We start from the raw sequence: 18,994 nt of genomic DNA, 5'->3' as shown, positions 1-18,994 counted from the left end.
GAGTTTTTATGGCTTTAGTAAATGACCCCCACTATGTTCTCCTTTTGGGACCGCTCCCATTAAAAACTACTGCAGCATTTGGCCAATAGGAGGTATCCCAGTATATATCTGCTTCAGAAGAGTTTTGATGGAACGATCACTTTCTCCCCACCACTTGCTGTAACAGAAATACCTGCGATTCTTCCTCCTGTGAACAGACTCTAAGTAATGACTCCCACAAGCCGTCATACCGATAAACACAGCCACGTGCTCACGCCGTGACAGACAGCTCCATGAGCCAATCACAGCCCGCGCCTTCTCCGCCCAATCATTAACCCTCCCAGTTGTTCTCCTTCTCCAATAGGAAGCTCTCATCCGCTTTCTAGCTTGGTTACCATAACAGCGAAGTGGGCGGGCTTTAGCTCAAGATGGCGGCTCCCACAGAGCATATGACAGCAGTTTGTGCAGAGCTGGAAAGCTGGGTGAGAGAGGATTGGCGGGTGGAAGAGTTGCGGGGAGCGAATGGGGTGCGGCGGATTACCGAGTTGTTCAGGCAGCCGGAGTACAGGTCAGTTCTCTATTTATAACGTATGATACTGTTTCAGTAGTGTTTTTTTCTAATCCTAAATGACCCCTTTGATTCCCCCTGCGCCCCCCGCAGGCTGACTTGTTTCCTGCACTGTGGGACTTCAGTTGACAGTGCCATTCATGTGAATGGAGTGGTGCTGTGAAGGGGGTGAACGCAGCACTGTAGCGCCTTCATTGGTGGTGGTGGTGTACAATCTGTAATTGTCCTCATGAAGGGGGCGCTTCACCCTTGAAACGCGTTGACTGTAACTAAAAGAGTATCCATACTTACCCTGAAGACCTCTCAGTATGATGGCAGCGCCGAAGGATTGGTTCCCCTTTTCTTCATTTCTTTCTTCTTCAAGTTTTCCTGATATTCGCAGAATCGAGACAGGAAGGGACCAAGGCAGCAGCACGGCATTCCCTGGTGCTGGTGGGGCTGTATACCAGCAAGGCGACCATAGCTGTGTGACTCTTCGGTAAGTGTAATCAGTACCATTTACTTGTATACACACCCCGACGATACCACACATGAGGCGCTCTTTTCCCTTTTCTCCTGTTTTTTATATATATATATATATATATATATATATATATATATATATATACCAAAAATAGGACAGCACTCCGAGACTTGGAAAAAACAGTGTCTTTATTCACCCATGTGAAGCAGTAGCGACATTTCAGCTCACAACTGAGCCTTTCTCAAGGGATATATATATATAATACCGATAATTCGTGAACTTTCAGGCCAATGGCCGATAATTTATATCGATATTCAGGTAATTTTCATTTTTGAAAAAAAAATCATTTCCTACACAAATCTGCTGAAAATTAATATGTTTATTGTTAACGTTTATTATTATTTTTTTTAAATCTTTCTTTCATTTATACTTAATAATTTTATTTTATTTTTTTATTTTTTTATTTTTTTAACTAACTTTTAGCCCCCTTAGGGACTAGAACTCTTGTCCTGTTCACCCTGATAGATCTCTATCAGGGTGAATAGTATCTCACTGTCCCTGCTGCTCTGTGCTCTGTGCACACAGCAGCATGGAGCTGAACATGGCAGCCAGGGCTTCAGTAGCGTCCTGGCTGCCATGGTAACCGATCGGAGCCCCAGGATTACACTGCTGGGGCTCCGATCGGAGGAGCAGGGGAGAGGGGATCCTGTGGCCACTGCCACCAATGATTAATACTGGGGGGGGGGGGGGGGGGGGGGGGGGGGGGTGGGGGGGTGGGGGGGCTTGGGGGGGGGGGGGGGGGGGGCGCACTGTGCCACCAATGTTTTTAATACTGGGAGGCGCACTGCGCCACCAATGATTAATACTTGGGGGCTTGGGGGGGCGCACTGCGCCACCAATGAAGAGAAATCTCTCATTAATTCATATACAGGAGGCGGGAGCTGGCTGCAGAATCACATAGCCGGCTCCCGACCTCTATGAGTGGTAGCTGCGATCCGCGGCACCTGAGGGGTTAACTACCGCAGATCGCAGCTACTGCTCATAGAGGTCGGGAGCCGGCTATGTGATTCTGCAGCCAGCTCCCGCCTCCTGTATATGAATTAATGAGAGATTTCTCTTCATTGGTGGCGCAGCGGCCACAGCCCCTCCCCTCCTCTTATCTTTTCTCCTCTCATTGGTGGCAGCAGCACAGGGGGGAGGGGGACACTGCTTCCTTCTCCCCTGTGCTTCTGAGGGAACGCGGAGAGCGCCGCGATCCCTGTTCCCAATACGTTATCGGAATATCGGCAAAATAGATGCCGATACCGATAACTGTCAAAATCCTGAATATCGGCCGATAATATCGGTAAAACCGATAATCGGTCGATCCCAAATATAAATATATATATCTCTATCTCTGCTCGCCACAGCAATTGCAGCGGTGAGCAGTCTGTCGTCCACATTCACGTCTATGGGCAGCTCGGTTTGTTCAATCAACAGGAAGGAACCTTCCCATAGAAGTGAATGGGGACGCCACACTTGGAATTACACTGCTCACTGCTGCAATTGCTGTGGCGAGCAGGTAAGCAGAGCAGAAAAAGCAGCGCTCATACAAGTGCTGCCTTCTCTTGAACAGCTGATTGGCAGGGTTGCCAGGAGTCAGACCCCCTGACTCTGATATTGATGTGACCTGTCCTGAGGATAGTAAAAGAGGGACTGCAGTAGGGCTGAAATGATTCATCGATGTTATTGAGGCAAAAAAATCCTCGATGCAGTTTCCCTGCATCGAGGATTCGTTTAAATCTCATGACCACGGAGCGTGAGTGAAGTGAAGCCTCCCACTCACCGCTCTGTGGCCTCCCGACTCTGCACCGCGCTGCACTGGCCAGGGCCTTGCGTGCACACATCGTCAGCGCGCTGGCTGATGCTGTGTGTGACGTCAGGTCCCTCCCAGTGCATGCTGGGAAGAAGACGCGGTCAGTCTCCTACGGACTCCATGTCTGCGCACTGCCAGTGCCAGGGAAGGTAAGTATAAAGTTAGCGGGAGGGTGGGGGGTTTAAAGGGAGCATCTGTGATTTGAACTGGGCTGATGGCGCTGGAGGACATGGATGATCATGGCAATGACATGGAGGGGCTGATGGCGCTGGGGGAGTTTGGGACGGGACATGGATGGCATAGAAGGGCTGTTGGGGGACATGGCATGGAGGGGCTGATCTAATTGCATTGGGGGATTGGGGGACATGGTGGATGGCATGGGGCACTGGGGAGGGGGGACATGCCAGTGGATGTCATGGAGCACTGGGGGAGGGGGGACACAACGGATGGCATTGAGGGGCAGATGGCACTGGGTGAGTGGGGGACATGGCATGGAGGCAGAGGCTAATCTGATGGCACTGGGGGAGTGGGAGACATGGCAATTGGGCTGGCAATGGATGGCATGGAGGGGCTGATGACAGTGGGTGAGTGGGGGGCATGACATGGAGGCAGGGGCTGATCTGCTGGCACTGGGGGAGTGGGAGACATGGCAATGGATCAAAATGGAAAGGTTTTTCTTATCAGATTACGAGATTTAATCGTAAAAATAATCAGTAGATTACTCTATTACTAAAATAATCGTTTGCTGCAGCCCTAGACTGCAGAACTCCGTAATCCTCAAACTGACATGCAACGTTTCGTCCGTGTTGGTCTTTATCAAGGATGTTTGAAACATCTCATGTCAGTTTGGTGAATAAATCACGTTTATGAATTGAAGATTACCGAGTTCTGCAGTCCCTCTTTTTTACTTTTTGGATGACTGGGAGTACTACAGGCTGGTACCCAACACTGCGAGCACCACCACTAAACCAAGTGCCTTTGCCGTAAGTGCTGCTACAAACACCATTTTTCACTTTCTGTCCTGAGGATAGGTCATCAATAGTAAAAAGCGGACAACCCTGTTAAAGGGCCTCTGTCAGCAGATTTGTCCCTATGACACTGGCTGACCTGTTGCACGTGCTCTTGGCAGCTGAAGGCATCTGTGTTGGTCCCATGTTCATATGTGCCTGTATTGCTGAGGAAAATGAGGTTTTAATATATGCAAATGAGCCTCGAGAATCAACGGAGACGTTACCATTACACCTAGAGGCTCAGCTCTCGACAACCGCCGCACCCTCTCCATTTTGATTGACAGGGCCAGGGGTGATGATGTTTACACTGCCTGACCCTGTCAGTCAAAGTGCAGAGGGTGCAGCAGTTGCAGAGAGAGCAGAGCCTTTAGGAGTAACTGCAACACCCAGTTGCCCGCATTTGCATATATTAAACATAGTTTTTCTCAATACAGGCACATATGAACATGGGACCAACACAGATGTCCTCAGCTGCCAAGAGCACATGTAACAGGTCAGCCAGTGTCATAGGTACAAGTCTGTGACAATATTTGAATATAGTCAAGGGAGTGGTGTGGGCCGAGCCAGATTTACCAAGTTGGTGAATAACTACTCTGGTCAGGTTTCGGAGTAGTTTTTACACCTACTGTGTAAACTGCTGGAGGTGTGACTTATGATAAAGCGCATGCCATGTTATAAATTATGCACATCCTCTGCCAGCACAAACGTTAAACAAAGACTGGCATTAAAAAGCTGGCCTTTATAAATGACACCCATTGTTCCAATAGCCTTCTGGCTTGTCCAGGTGATCTTTAGCAAACTGCAGATGGGCAGCAATGTTTTTTTCTGGAGAACAGCAACTTTCTCTTTGCAATCCTTCCATGCACACCATTGTTGTTCAGTGTCAGGAGGACCCAACAACAATTGTCATGGTGTGGTGCACCATTAGCTACTGTGCCCGTTCCTGTCTGGTATTTGTGAAGTAGACATTGACCAGCCTTTGGTATGTCCAGGGCCTAGAGGAACCAGTCGTACTGCCTTTTTTGACTCAATAGACATGGTGTTCCAACAAGATATTATCCACCCCCATGCTACTTAAGTGACACAATGTGGTCTGCAGGGTATCCAGCATTACGCGTGGCAAGCACTATCGCCAGATCTCTTCCCCATCGAGAATGTCCGGCACTGGATGGGTAGACAGATCACCCAACAACCTCTTTGATAGAACTATGGGTCCAAGCAGAAAGTGCTTGGATTGAAAAACCACAGGAGGATATCCAGAATCAGTATGATCATTGCCATTCCAGAGTGGTAGTCTGTATCACAGCAAGGGGAGATGCCACCCAGTATTAATGTGACCCTGCCTCAACATATACCCTGCTGCAGAACCCATAGAAAGGGTCCACCACCTTGGTTGTTTGACTAAGCACCACTAGTGGTTTATACTTTGTCTGTCTCCATATTATTATTATTATTATTATTATTATTATTATTGTTATTGTTATTTTATTGTTATTGTTATTTTATTATTATTGTTATTTTATTATTATTATTATATTATTATTATTATATTATTATTGTTATTTTATTATTATTATTTTATTTCTTTTTTCTTTTTTTGGTAGCGTATTATGGCGCTAGCAAAGGAGCTTGTCTGCTCTTTCACTTGTGGCTGTTGACTGTGATGTGCACCCAATGTCCCTCACTGAAGGCCCCCTTGCACATAACAGAAATGTTGGCTGAATTTGCTGGTTTTGGCATGACAGCTGACTATCTTAAGTTTATGGGCACCTCCCAACTGTCCTCTGATGGGTGATGTTGGGCATTTAGAATTTCAGTTCCCAATACCTGTGTTCTCTTGGTAGATAGGCCACAGTCAGAAGTGGCTTACTCCTCTCCCCCCCGTTGACTAAACCAAATGTATAGCGGGCATAAGGAGAGATAGCTATCCACAACAGCTATTGAAGGTTCGTGGGCACCTTAACGGGATTGTGTCTCGGAACATATCCTACATTTTTCAAACCAGCACTGGATCTGAATACTTTTGTCATTTCATATAATTAAAAATGTAGTATAGCCAGTGAGCTATTCAATAAAATGTATCTGTATAGCGCCAGCTGCTGTTTCTTCTTCAAGTCTGGATTTTTGTGACTGTCGTGTCCGAGTTGCAGCATGTCGAGCTGCGATACCATTGACAATCATTATGTGCAATGTCATGCGACTTTCTTGTTGCCGTGTAGCCGTACCCTAAGGCCTCTTTCACACGAGCATGTCCGGATAAGGTCTGGATGCGTTGCGGCAAACCCGCGTGAGTAGGTACGCAATTGCAGTCAGTTTTGACTGCGATTGCGTTCCGTTGTTCAGTTTTGCACACGCGTGATAAAATAACTGAATGTGGTACCCAGACCCGAACTTCTTCACAGAAGTTCAGGTTTGGGTTCAAGGTTGTGTAGATTGTATTATTTTCCCTTATAACATGGTTATAAGGGAAAATAATAGCATTCTGAATAGAGAATGCATAGTAAAATAGGGCTGGAGGGGTTAAAAAAAAATAAAAAAATAATTTAACTTGCCTTAATCCACTTGTTTGCGACAGGCCAGGCTTCTCTTCTGTCTTCTTTCTTCAGGACCTGGGTAAAGGACCTGTGGTGACGTCACTGCGCTCATCACATGGTTCATCATATGATCCATCACCATGGTGATGGATCATGTGATGGACCATGTGATGAGCGTAGTGACTCATCAAAGGTCCTATTCCTCAAAGAAGGCAGAAGAGATGCCGTCTGCGCGAACAAGTGGATTAAGGTGAGTTAAATATATATTTTTTTTTATTTAACCCCTCCATTCCTATTTTACTATGCATTCTGTATTCAGAATGCTATTATTTTCCCTTATAACCATGTTATAAGGGAAAATAATAAAGATCGGCGCCTGCGTTGCTGAAAAACGCACAAAATAGAGCTTGCTGCGATTTTCACGCAACGCACAAGTGAATGCGTGGAAATCACCGCTCATGTGCACAGCCCCATAGAAATGAATGGGTCCGGATTCAGTGCGGGTGCAATGCGTTCAACTTGCGCATTGCACCTGCGTGAAAACTCGCGCCCGTGTGAAAGGGGCCTAAGGCCAGAAGCAGACGAGCGAATACAGTGTTGAGAAACTCGCTGTGTGTGGCAGTGTGAGTTCCTGTTTCGACCTCTGCTCCTCTGAAAGCATCTTCACGCATTATAATGTGTGACCCTGAGAGATCTGGAATCTACTGAGTTACACTGACCTCACTGTAACGCTGTGCGATCCTGTCAGAGGAGCAGAGTTCGGAACGGGAACTGCCACACGCAGAGAGTTTCTCTCATTGTGTCGCCACACGGGTCAGGATTTCTGCATGTTAGTGTTTTGCAAGCCAAGATCAGGAGTGGATCATAAAAGGAGAAAGTAAAAAGGGACAGGTATGACTTTTCCACTTCTGGTTTTGTCTTCCAAGACTGCAGGCAGAAACCTGACTGTATGGCCATATCCTAAGAACAGAATACCCATAGCTGCAGTATCCAGCATTTACCAAATATCAGGTGTCCGTCGAGAATGCCTGCATATTACAATAGTACACAGTACATAAGGCCGAAAAAAGACATCTGTCCATCCAGTTCGGCCTGTTATCCTACAAGTTGATCCAGAGGAAGGCAAAAAAAAAAACCTGTGAGGTAGAAGCCAATTTTCCCCACTTTAGGGGAATAAAAAATTCCTTCCCGACTCCAATCAGCCAATCAGAATAACTCCCTGGATCAACGACCCCTCTCTAGTAGCTATAGCCTGTAATATTATTACACTCCAGAAACACATCCAGGCCCCTCTTGAATTCCTTTATTGTACTCACCATCACCACCTCCTCAGGCAGAGAGTTCCATAGTCTCACTGCTCTTACCGTAAAGAATCCTCTTCTATGTTTGTGTACAAACCTTCTTTCCTCCAAACGCAGAGGATGTCCCCTCGTCACAGTCCTGGGGATAAATAGATGATGGGAGAGATCTCTGTTCTGACCCCTGATATATTTATGCATAGTTATTAGATCTCCCCTCAGTCGTCTTTTTTTCTAAAGTGAATAACCCTAATTTTGATAATCTTTCAGGGTACTGTAGTTGCCCCATTCCAGTTATTACTTTAGTTGCCCTCCTCTGGACCCTCTCCAGATCTGCTATGTCTGCCTTGTTCACAGGAGCCCAGAACTGTACACAGTACTCCATGTGTGGTCTGACTAATGATTTGTAAAGTGGTAGGACTATGTTCTTATCACGGGCATCTATGCCCCTTTTGATGCAACCCATTATCTTATTGGCCTTGGCAGCAGCCGCCTGACACAGTTTTTGCAGCTTAGTTTGCTGTTTATTAAAATTTCTAGATCCTTTTCCATGTCAGTGTTACCGAGTGTTTTACCATTTAGTATGTACGGGTGACTTGCATTATTCCTTCCCATGTGCATAACTTTTGCACGACTAAATACCGCTGCATGTATTTCATTTATTTATTAATGCATTAATGTATTCATTTATTTTTTTCTGGAATTTGAGATGGAGGCTCCTTCTGGAACCTCCACCACAGATGTGAACCTAACTTTTCAGTAGCCACTGCATTATCATCAGCATTACGTTGACATCAGCTTTGCACAATTCACTATAGGTGATATTACAGCTTATCTACTCCTTCCTGACCCCTGCACAGGCCACAGAGCATGCCTAGAAAACTCTGCCATAGAAGTCAATGAGGTCCCCTCCTGACCATTGTGTGTATGGCCCATGGGGCTGCTCTCAAAAAACAGGAAGTCTTGACAAATTTTAGGCCTAGTGGCCAGGATGAAATTTGCAGGATTTTAGGCCATTTTCTGATGACTCATTCCCTGTAAATGCAGCACTGCAGGAATCGAAGCGGTGTCGCCTCCATGTATACATTCCCTGTATGTCTGCCCATAGCGTTCCTCTGGCACGCCATTATTACACTTTAGGGCTTGTGGTTTCCTAGCTTGTCGTGACCTTATCCGTCTTCCTTTAATAAGTATTTTGTGATTGCTCCGTGCTTCCTGCCATCTGCCCCACACACTTGCCAGTATTTAGTAATTTGTTTAGCTGGCTGTATCGCAGCGGTACATATGATACAGCTGTGTGTCGGTAGAAGGCCTCTCCCATGTGGTAAACCAGAGATGGACCGCTCGCTGAAATTAGTCTCTTAACCCCAGAACTCATAGGGTGTGTGCACAGCGAAAGCGTTAAAGCAGCATTAACCCTAAAACTGCCACTGGGAGGCCATGTCAAGTGGAGCTGATGGTGCACATTACACTATGGTGTGACATCTATTCTAATGGCCGGTATATGGGATGAAATGCCATTGTTCATTCAATTATGGAAAAGTTACGCTCCGTCTTCAAACCTTTTATAACTCATGAAGTGTAGTATTTTGTATGGCCACTGTGTGGCACTGTTCGGAATCTTCTCAGTAATGCCTCATTCACACGTCCGTGTCCATCTGTGATGAGATGGTCAGTGATGCGTCTGTGAAGGATACGTGTGTCTGTTTTTTGCTCTCCATGTGTCATCTGTGTTTCACTGTTACTGTACAGCTGAAAAAAGAATTTTCATAGCATCTCCTCCTAATGGTCCACGAAACATAATGGGCATAATCAAATCTTGCCAATTAAGCTATTCTTTTAATCAGCAGTGTGCCTGGATTAACATTTTCATAACCAGTCCTGAAAAGGCCTTAAAGGGGTTGTGCAGTGCTACAATGTTGATGACCTATCCTCAGGATATCTCATCAATATCGGATCAGCGGGGGTCCGACTCCCAGCACCACTGTTTGAAGAGGTAGCAGCGCTTAATCGCTACATCTTATTCTACATCTGGATCGGAATACTTTTGTAATTGCATGTAATTAAAAATTTAGTAAAGCCACTGAGTTATTCAATAAAATGTATCTTATAGCGCCACCTGCTGTTTGTTCTTTTTCTTGTTTCTTTGTCCTGCTCACTGAGAAGGCTGCACATGCTCAGTTTCATCCTTCAACTGCCTCCTGAGCTGTGATAGGGAGAGCATGGACACGCCCCCTTAGCTGCAGCAGAAAAGACACTCCACTTGAGCTGCCAGCTTGATATATTTATATCACAGCAATGATTGGGGAGATCTCTGGATCCATGTGAGGTACAGGGCTGGTTCTAGCCTTGTTAGGCCTCATGCACACGACCTTATGTATTTTGCGGTCCGCAAAAAATACAGATTGTCAGTGTGCATTCTGTATTTTGCGGCACTGAACAGCTGTCACCTAATAGAACAGTACTATCCTTGTCCTTAATGCGGACAATAATGGGACATGTTCTATTTTCCCCACACCTCCACAACAGCACTACCTGGAGGTTGGCCTGCCTTCTCAGGGACAGGAAACAATAGCGAGATCAGCCAATAAAGGGCCCCCTCCCTCTTACCTCTCCAGTTGTTTCCTGTCCCTCGGAAGGGCGGGAGCGCGGATCAGCAGCTCGCGCTGCCTTTTCTTCATTTGTGAGTAATCCCGGCTCTGCCGGAGGACCGTTGCAGGAGGAGGGTTCGCGGGACTCAGACTGTCCCTCCCTCCTCTTGGTTTAAATCCGGCGGACGCCTGTAACCCCGGGCTTTTACGTCCTGCGATGCATGGACCGGCGGATCTGTGGACAGCAGGGGGCGTTCCTGGGCACGCTCCCATGTGACTCCTCCGTGCGCTGTGCTGACATAGAAATCACGTCTGCACAGCAGGACGCACGGGGGGGAGGGGCTTTGACGTCACCGGACCAGAAAGTGAAAACAGCGCGGGCTGCCGGCGTTCCAGGCAGCTATCTGTTTCTGTTTCTGAGCAGCATGTCCCTGCAAACTGGATCCGAGTCCCCTAGAAAGTCAACAGATGCCCCCAGGCCCTTAAGCCCGGTAAGCCTCCTCCCTATATATTATTGGGGTAACTTTAGAGGACACTTTGGGTGTTTTTGTGTTACTTTACACTTCTCTTTGGTGGCGGTTCCAAAAAAAATAATATATAGATACTTAGTGTCATCCTAAATTGTGTCTCCTAGGGGAGAGACGTCTCAAAAAGGTAACCGTCCCTCAAAAAGAAATGTGCCATCTGCAAAAAGGCGCTTTCTAGCTCCTATAAAAAGCCTCTATGTCAGAAGTGTTGTGACAAGGTGGTCTCGGATGAATCCCCTACACTGATTGAAAGCCTAAGAACCATTATTAAAGAGGAAGTCGGGGCTGCTGTAGAAGCAAAATTGTCTACTGTCCCGTCCAAACACTCTACGTCAAGTGCCTCTGTTATTGAACAAGACTCGGACGTAGACGAGGGGGAAATCGCATCCGACTCAGGCTGGTCTATTTCTGAGGACGTCTATAGGAAGCCTCTTTGCCCAATCGAAGAGACAGATTCCTTACTGAAAACCATCCGAGCCACAATTAACTTAGAGGAACCCAAAGAACCGCTCTCAGTGCAAGATCAGATGTTTGCAGGTTTGGGAGGCAAGAAAAAATTGAGTTTTTCCAGTCCACAGCAGTATTAAAACCTTAATTCTTAACGAGTGGAAAGAACCTGACAAAAGACAGCATCAAAAATATTTAAGAGAAAATATCCTTTTTCGGAGGACGATTCAGCCACATGGGACAAGACCCCTAGAGTGGATGCACCAGTGGCAAGAATTTCGAAAAAAAACTGCACTACCCTTTGAGGATCTGGGTTTACTCAAAGATCCAATGGATAAAAAATGCGAGAGTCTGCTTAAAAAAAAAACTTGGGAATCCTCCACTGCAGTTCTAAGACCCGGAATCTCAGCAACCTATACAGCCAGAAGCCTGTCCTTGTGGTTAGGTCAATTAGAGGAACACATCGAGTCTGGCACTCTGAAAGAAGACATACTAGCCTCAATCCCCATGTTAAAACAGGCCGCAAGCTTTATGGCGGACGCTTCCGCGGACATAGTGAGATTGTCAGCCAGAACAGCTGCCCTGTCCAATGCTTCACGCAGAGCAATTTGGTTAAGAACCTGGTCGGGGGATACGGCATCAAAAAACAAGCTATGTGCCTTGCCTTGCGAGGGGGATAGAGTGTTTGGCTCAGCACTTGATGATATTTTAGAAAAAGCATCAGATAGAAAAAAAGGCTTTCCCACAGAATCAAAATTTTATCATCTGAGGCGATCCTTTCGGCCCCAAAGAAGTGGTAGACCTGGTCAGAAGAAAAAAGAATCAGGAGCGTCTTGGCAAACATCTAGAGGAAAAGGGATTCTATTCTCCTATATTTCTGGTGAGAAAACCAAACGGTACTTTCAGGGTGATAAATTATTTAAAGACCCTAAACAAATACATTGTTTACAAAAAATTCAAAATGGAGACCGTAAAATCCGTGGTCAATCTTCTATCAAAAAATTGCTATATGATAACATTAAACCTGGCGGATGCCTACTATCACATTCCAATCCAGAAGAGAGACCAGAAGTTTCTAAGGACAGCGGTTTGGTTCCAGGGATCTCTATGCCACTATCAGTTTCAAGTTCTACCATTCGGTCTCATCCCCGAGATTATTCACCAAGGTCATGATGAAAGTAGCAAAATTCCTTCATCTTGCAGGAATTTTCTTTTGTACCATACCTAGACTATTTTCTAATCGCAGCCCCGTCAGAAAATCTTCTTCTGTGTCACCTTCAGACAACTTTTAACCCTAGCCGACCTGGGTTGGATAATAAACCAACAGAAGTCTTGTCTTCTCCCCTCACAGGAAAAAAATCTTTTTAGGAGTTCTACTGGTCTCATGCCGTATGACTTCTTTTCTGCCGGAGCAGAAACAACAGAATTTAATTTCCAGTATCAGGAATTTCCAATGATGACAAAAGGTCGCCTCCTTCAGGGAAATAATGATAATTTTGGGACTCGTGACGTCAACAATTCTGTGTGTAAAGTGGGCTCGGCACCACTCAAGGACGCTTCAAGCCTTCCTTCTAAAAAAAAAACTGGGACAAAAATCAGACATCCCTAAACAAGAAGATAAGAATCCCATCGTATCTGAAGATAACCCTATCCTGGTGGACAAACCAGTCAAATTTATCCCGGGGGGTGGAATGGAGACAGACGGACCAGTTAGTCATCACAACAGATGCCAGTCAGCAGGGCTGGGGAGCCCACATGGAGGGTAAGATGACAAAGCTCTTTTCTGAATAGCAAGCTTTCAGATTTGAATGTTGTTGTCAAGAGATTCCTTAAGGGGGCAAGTAGAATTCGCCCTAGACTTAGATCTTCTGTCCCTCCTTGGGACTTAAATCTGGTCCTATCCAGGCTAATGCATCCGCCTTTTGAACCCATTGAAGAGATCTCCTTGAGAACATTAACACTCAAAACAGTATTCTTATTAGCTATCACTACTGCAAGAAGAATAGGAGAAATCCAGGCTTTCTCTATTTTACCTCCCTATCTTACGGTTTTAGAGGATAGAATTTTTTTAAAACATGCTCCTGAGTTCCTTCCCAAGGTGGTGTCCAGGTTCCACTGTCAGCAGGAAATCACTCTTCCCTCCTTTTGTTCCCAGGTGACATCAGATAAGGAAAAATTGTTCCATAACCTAGATGTTAGAAGGTGCGTTCTCCAGTATTTGGAAGCAACCAAGAATCTGAAAAAGTCAAACCAGTTACTAATACAATATCTGGGTCTTCACCGAGGCAAAGCAGCCAGCAAGACTTCCATCTCCAGATGGATAAAGGCCTGCATTACTTTAGCCTATGAGACTGAGGGGATTGCTCCCCCTCCTTCATTGAAAGCTCATTCCATCAAAGCATTGTCAGCATCCTGGGCTGAGGGCGCCTCCGCCTCATTGGAAGATATCTGTCGAGCAGCCACATGGTCCAAACCTTGTACCTTTTTTTTTTTTTTTTTTTTTAAACATTACAAGCTGGACGTTTCTACCAATAGAGACTTATCTTTTGGCCGCAGAGTCTCCTATGTTATTCCTCCAGGTAGTGCCGTTGTGGAGGCGTGAGGAAAATACATAAATTACGCTTACCGGTAATTGGATTTTCATTTTAGCTTCCACAACGGCACAGGATTCCCACTCAAAAAAAAAAAAAAAGGGGGTATATAGATATATATTCACAAGTATTTACTTTCAAATACCTTTTTGTTATGTATTATGAGCCATTTCTTTTTTTGCGGCACACTATTGAGTTTGAAGAACCTTATCTTAAGTGATATTACCTCTGTTTATGTTTATACTAGAGGTGGGACGAATCCAATTTTTTTCAAATTCGAAAAGGTTCTCGAATATATCAAATCTCGAATCCTACGAATCCTGTACATAATTGTGTGAACGGTATAAGAAACAAAGTCAGACCGCGTCAGTTTGTTTGAACCTCCGCCTCCACCCCCGTCAAGGTCGCACCCTCTATGACTGCGATCGTTACGCCCCTGCTCCTATCACTACAGAATATACAGGGTAATACAGCGCCCCATACCTCTTACATCCAGTGACGTCTCCTTTTGATGTGGATGTTCTCTTTCCTCATCTTTTCCCTTCAGACCAGACCACCATTTTTCAGTCATTTTTCATCTCTACAGTTTGACCAAAAATAAAAAAATCTTAGCTTACTACATTTCCATCATCCTCGCATCTTTTGGACAAATCATCCTACCACCCCCAATACTGTGCCGCTGTGCTCCCCAATACTATGCTGCAGAAACAGATAATACCCCTGATAATACTAGTACCACACACAGCCCCCCATATAAAATACCCCTTCTTTGTGGCCTCAGTAGATGCCCCCATAGTGCCCCCCCAATAATGTGCCAATAAGAAGTGGCCCCACAGTGCCCCCCATAGATGCCCGCCTAATCATGTGCCAGTATCGAGTGCTTCTCTCCTCCCCCCCATGTGCCAGTATCGAGTGCTTCTCTCCTCCCCCCCATGTGCCAGTATCAAGTGCGGAGTGCCTCTCCCCCCCCCCCCCCCATGTGCCAGTATCATAGTGCCATCTCCCCCCCCAATGTGCCAGTATTATAGTGCCATGTCCCCCCAAAATGTGCCAGTATCATAGTGCCATCTCCTCCAAAATGTGCCAGTATCATAGTGCCTCCCCCCCCCTGCAATGTGCCAGTAGTATCCTAGTGCCTCTCACCTCTCCCCCTCGCCAATGTGCCAGTAACAGATAAAAAATAAAATAAAAAAAACACTTGCTTACCTCTGCTGCGATGCAGGCCTCTTCTGGCCTGTGTCCCGCGCTGTACGGCTCAGGCGGCGCGATGACGTCATCGCGCCGCCTGCACCGGCCTCTGATAGGCTGCGGGCCTTGTGCCGGCAGCCATCAGAGGAACAGGGAAAGGAAACGCCTCTCCCTCCCCTGTTGCAGCAGCTAAGCGCTCATCTTCTGCTGTGCCCTGCCGCCGCCACCACCAGTCTGGGCCCCACCGGGATTCGTCGGATTCGTATCCGGTAAATTACGTCGGGATTAGAGTCCACAAATCCAGCAAGATTCGTAGATTCGACGAATCCCCCGTCCCATCTCTAGTTTAAACCTTATTATTAAAATTATTCCTTGTTTCATGAGTCCTAGGTTAATAACTGGAGAGGTAAGAGGGAGGGGGCCCTTTTATTGGCTGATCTCGCTATTGTTTCCTGTCCCTGAGAAGGCGGGCCAACCTCCAGGTAGTGCCGTTGTGGAGGCTAAAGGAAAATCCAATTACTGGTAAGAGTAATTTATGTCTTTTTTTGCGGAACGGAAATACGCACATACGGAAACAGAATGCACACGGAGTAACTTCCGTTTTTTGCGGGCCCTTTGAAATGAATGGTTCCGTATATGGCCCGCAAAAAACGGAGCGGACACAGAAAGAAAATACCTTTTGTGTGCATGAGGCCTTAGAGATTATTATGTACTATATGATGTCTGAATTTCATTTGTTACATTACTCATGGGATAACCCCTTTAAGCGCGATGCACTGAGCAACGGGGAAGGCAGAAGCAGTAATTTGTTTTCTCCCCGGGGGCCTCGACTGTCACTGACAGCCGATTACTTGTATGGCGCTCCGTATTAAATCCCAGAACCAAGCACTTTCCATGTACGGCACTTGGTCAGTAGTATTGATCCTGCTGACTGGTCCTCTGTAACACACTACCAGGTTCCCTTGCAGATTACAGCTGATAATTGGGGTTTCCAGGCTCAGTGTCACTCCATGTAATCAGCCTTTTTTGGGAGGAACCCTTCATACAGAAAGAGGACAACCTCATTTATTTTTGTTATGTAGCATATGAAATAAAGTGAATTTACTGCAAAATCTATACTTAAAGAGGACCTTTCACTTGTAAAAACGATGTGAACTAAAGTATGCTGCCATGTAGAGCGGCGCCCGGGGTTCTCACTGCACTTACTATTATCCCCGGGCGCCGCTCCGTTCTCCCATTATGCCCTCCGGTACCTTTGCTCCTTAAGTTATAGTAGGCGGGTCTTCCCTTGTCCTGTGGGCGTCTCCTTCTCCTAGGCTGTAGCGCTGGCCAATTGCAGCGCACCGCTCACAGCCTGGGAGAAAAAAACCTCCCAGGCTGTGAGCTGTGCGCTGCAGCCTAGGAGAAGGAGACGCCCACAGGACAAGGGAAGACCCGCTTACTATAACTTAAGGAGCAAAGGTACCGGAGGGCATAACTGGAGAACAGAGCTGCGCCCGGAGATAATAGTAAGTGCAGTGAGATCCCCGGGCGCCGCTCTACATGGCAGCATACTTTAGTTCACATCGTTTTTACAATTGAAAGGTCCTCTTTAAAGGGAACCTGTCACCTCCCAAAACCATCCCAAGCCGCCAGCAGTACCTGCGTGTACCCCGCAGTGTGTTTCTAATGATGCCTTTCTTCCTGAAGGCAGATGCAGCAAAAGTACTGAAAAACGTTTTTATCCCCTGCCTGGCGCCCTTCTCCACACATGCTTGATGTCAAGGAGGCAGCGGCCTCCTTGCTTCAAGTCACGGTAATCGCGCCAAAGGCAGCCGAACTCTCGTGCATAAGCGCTGTCAGTCACAGTGAAGGGGCAGGGAAGGGGGCGTGTTTACCGTGACTTGAAGCAAGGAGGCCGCTGCCCTCTTGACTTCAATCATGTGTGGAGAAGGGCGCCGGGCAGGGGATAAAAACGTTTTCAGTACTTTTGCTGCATCGGCCTTCAGGAAGAAAGGCATCATCAGAAACACACTGCTGGCTACTCTCAGGTACTGCTGGCGGCTTGGGATGGCTTTGGGAGGTTACAGGTTCCCTTTAAAGGACTCTTCCTATCTGGACATTTATGGCATATCTACAGGATATGCAGTATATGTCCAATAGGTACGGGTACTACCGTTTGGGATTTGCTCTCACCCATCTTAAAGACACAGGGTTTCCCGACGTCCATCTTGTGGCTGCTGTGAAATTGTGAATGGTGAGGTGGTTGCGCATGCGCATTTCTCTCCATTCACAATTTCCAATTTCTCAAAATAGCCGAGGGAGCTCTCTGTTTTCACAACTCCATAGAAATGAATGTAGAGAGACGTGCATATTTTAATTTGGCACCTACACATTTTCTTCAAATATTCCACATTGCATCACTTTTTTGTAGCTATTAAAATCTGTCTGTGATACCTCAGCAGTGAAGTGTACGGTAGTTAACTAGGAGATGGCGGTACGTCTGGCAGAGGATGCAGAGCAATTACCCCTTACTGCACAGTAGCTTTGGCTTATTTTTATCTACTTTTCCTTCTGCTTTACTAATTAGGAATGATGGAGTGATGCGTGTTGGGCAGTGGCTCACCACTAATGCCTTCATCGGAGAGACCAACCTAGTGCCTCCAAAGTGTGGGGTTTTGGGCTTGTGAATCGGGTGAAAAACAAAACAACCTTACTTTTTCCTTTTTCTAAAAGCGTTCTGAAATGTATTTTTACAGCAGTCTTTTGGGAATATGAATTAACCATTGCCATATGCTTTCTTAATCTTCCAGAGTAATAACCCACTCCTATTAGACTACAGCGGTCGGATTATTTTTGACTGCCTGAAGTTGCCTAGTGTGCCATTTTTGAAGCATACTTGGCACATTCCTTCTCGCAGTGGAAGAATCAATTTTTGTGATGGTGGCAAAAGTTGTGTGACAGCATATCCGTTCATGTGTTGGCCCGAGGCATGGATTCATTAAATTTATCTTCCATAAATGACAATTTAATAATGATAAAAAAATTCAACTATGATAGAAGAATAGCTTAATGGACTTAAAAATCGACAACCACTTTTGTGTGCAGGGCAGTTGTCATTTCCCTTCCCCCGCTTTTCCCCCCGACTCTGCAGGAGGTGATAATGAGTGCAGGAGAAATCTCCTCCCAGATAATGAAAATGTTGAAATATTTCAAGGATGTTAGATCATCAACATCAGATTGGCATGGGTCTGACTCCCGGCACCCTACCTAATCAGCTGTTTTTTACTGGAACCAGGCAATAGAACTGCACAGCTGCGGACACTGTGGTAACTCGGCCTGGTTACTGCAGTGCTGGTCCTATTCACATGAATGTGGGCAGCTCTGCAGTAACCAGGCATTGCCACCCAGTGTACAGAGCCGTGGTGCTGAAGGGCCTGTTCTCGCGCACTGATAACTGTGTGGGTGCTGGCAGTCGTTCCCCTAATGATCTGGTATTGATAACCTATACTAAAGATGGGTCATCGGTGTTACATTGCCAAGCAACCCCATTAACACTTCTCACATTTTCACGTACATCTACATTTTGCAATTGGGTCAGTTGTCGCAATCTCACATTTACTGTATGTACAGCATTGTGTTGGTGCAGTCACAGGAGCTGGGCCTACGTGATCACCATGTCAGCCCAGCAATAACGGTCAGCCATCTATAGAAGCCTACTAGGCCCAATAGGCTAACTGTCAGTGTGATACACTACTTCTGTGTGTTATACCAGTGATCAGTTAGAAGTTCAAGCCCTCGGGGGGCGTGGCCTGAGAGCGCATGGAGTAGGTCGCACCGCACTGAGCTCCTGCAGATATCCTGACTTTAGAGTGGTAGCAACCCCCTAAATCGCTGATCCTTCCTTACCTGGTGGTTGGGAGGCGACAGGAGGGTGCTGTGGTAAATTTCTGAGCGCCGACAT

At 46.3% G+C, this 18,994-nt stretch overlaps 1 protein-coding gene across 3 annotated transcripts in view; it reads left to right on the top strand.

Moving 5' to 3' along the window:
• Positions 1-407: 407 nt before the first annotated feature.
• The window catches only part of ATXN10 (ataxin 10), a 254,113-nt gene continuing 235,526 nt past the window's right edge, over positions 408-18,994 (top strand). The window contains exon 1 of one of the 3 annotated variants that reach the window (XM_040439132.1): positions 408-547. In XM_040439132.1, the coding sequence (XP_040295066.1) occupies positions 408-547 (140 nt within the window). Of the gene's footprint in view, positions 548-17,872; positions 18,021-18,994 lie in introns of those variants that run through there. The other 2 variants (XM_040439131.1, XM_040439133.1) reach the window with 2 other exon arrangements.

The sequence above is a fragment of the Bufo bufo genome, chromosome 1 (assembly GCF_905171765.1).
Source record: "Bufo bufo chromosome 1, aBufBuf1.1, whole genome shotgun sequence".
Taxonomy (NCBI): domain Eukaryota; kingdom Metazoa; phylum Chordata; class Amphibia; order Anura; family Bufonidae; genus Bufo; species Bufo bufo.
The sequence above is the reverse complement of the archived record's forward strand: the minus strand, read 5'-3'. Positions and strand labels throughout refer to the sequence as shown.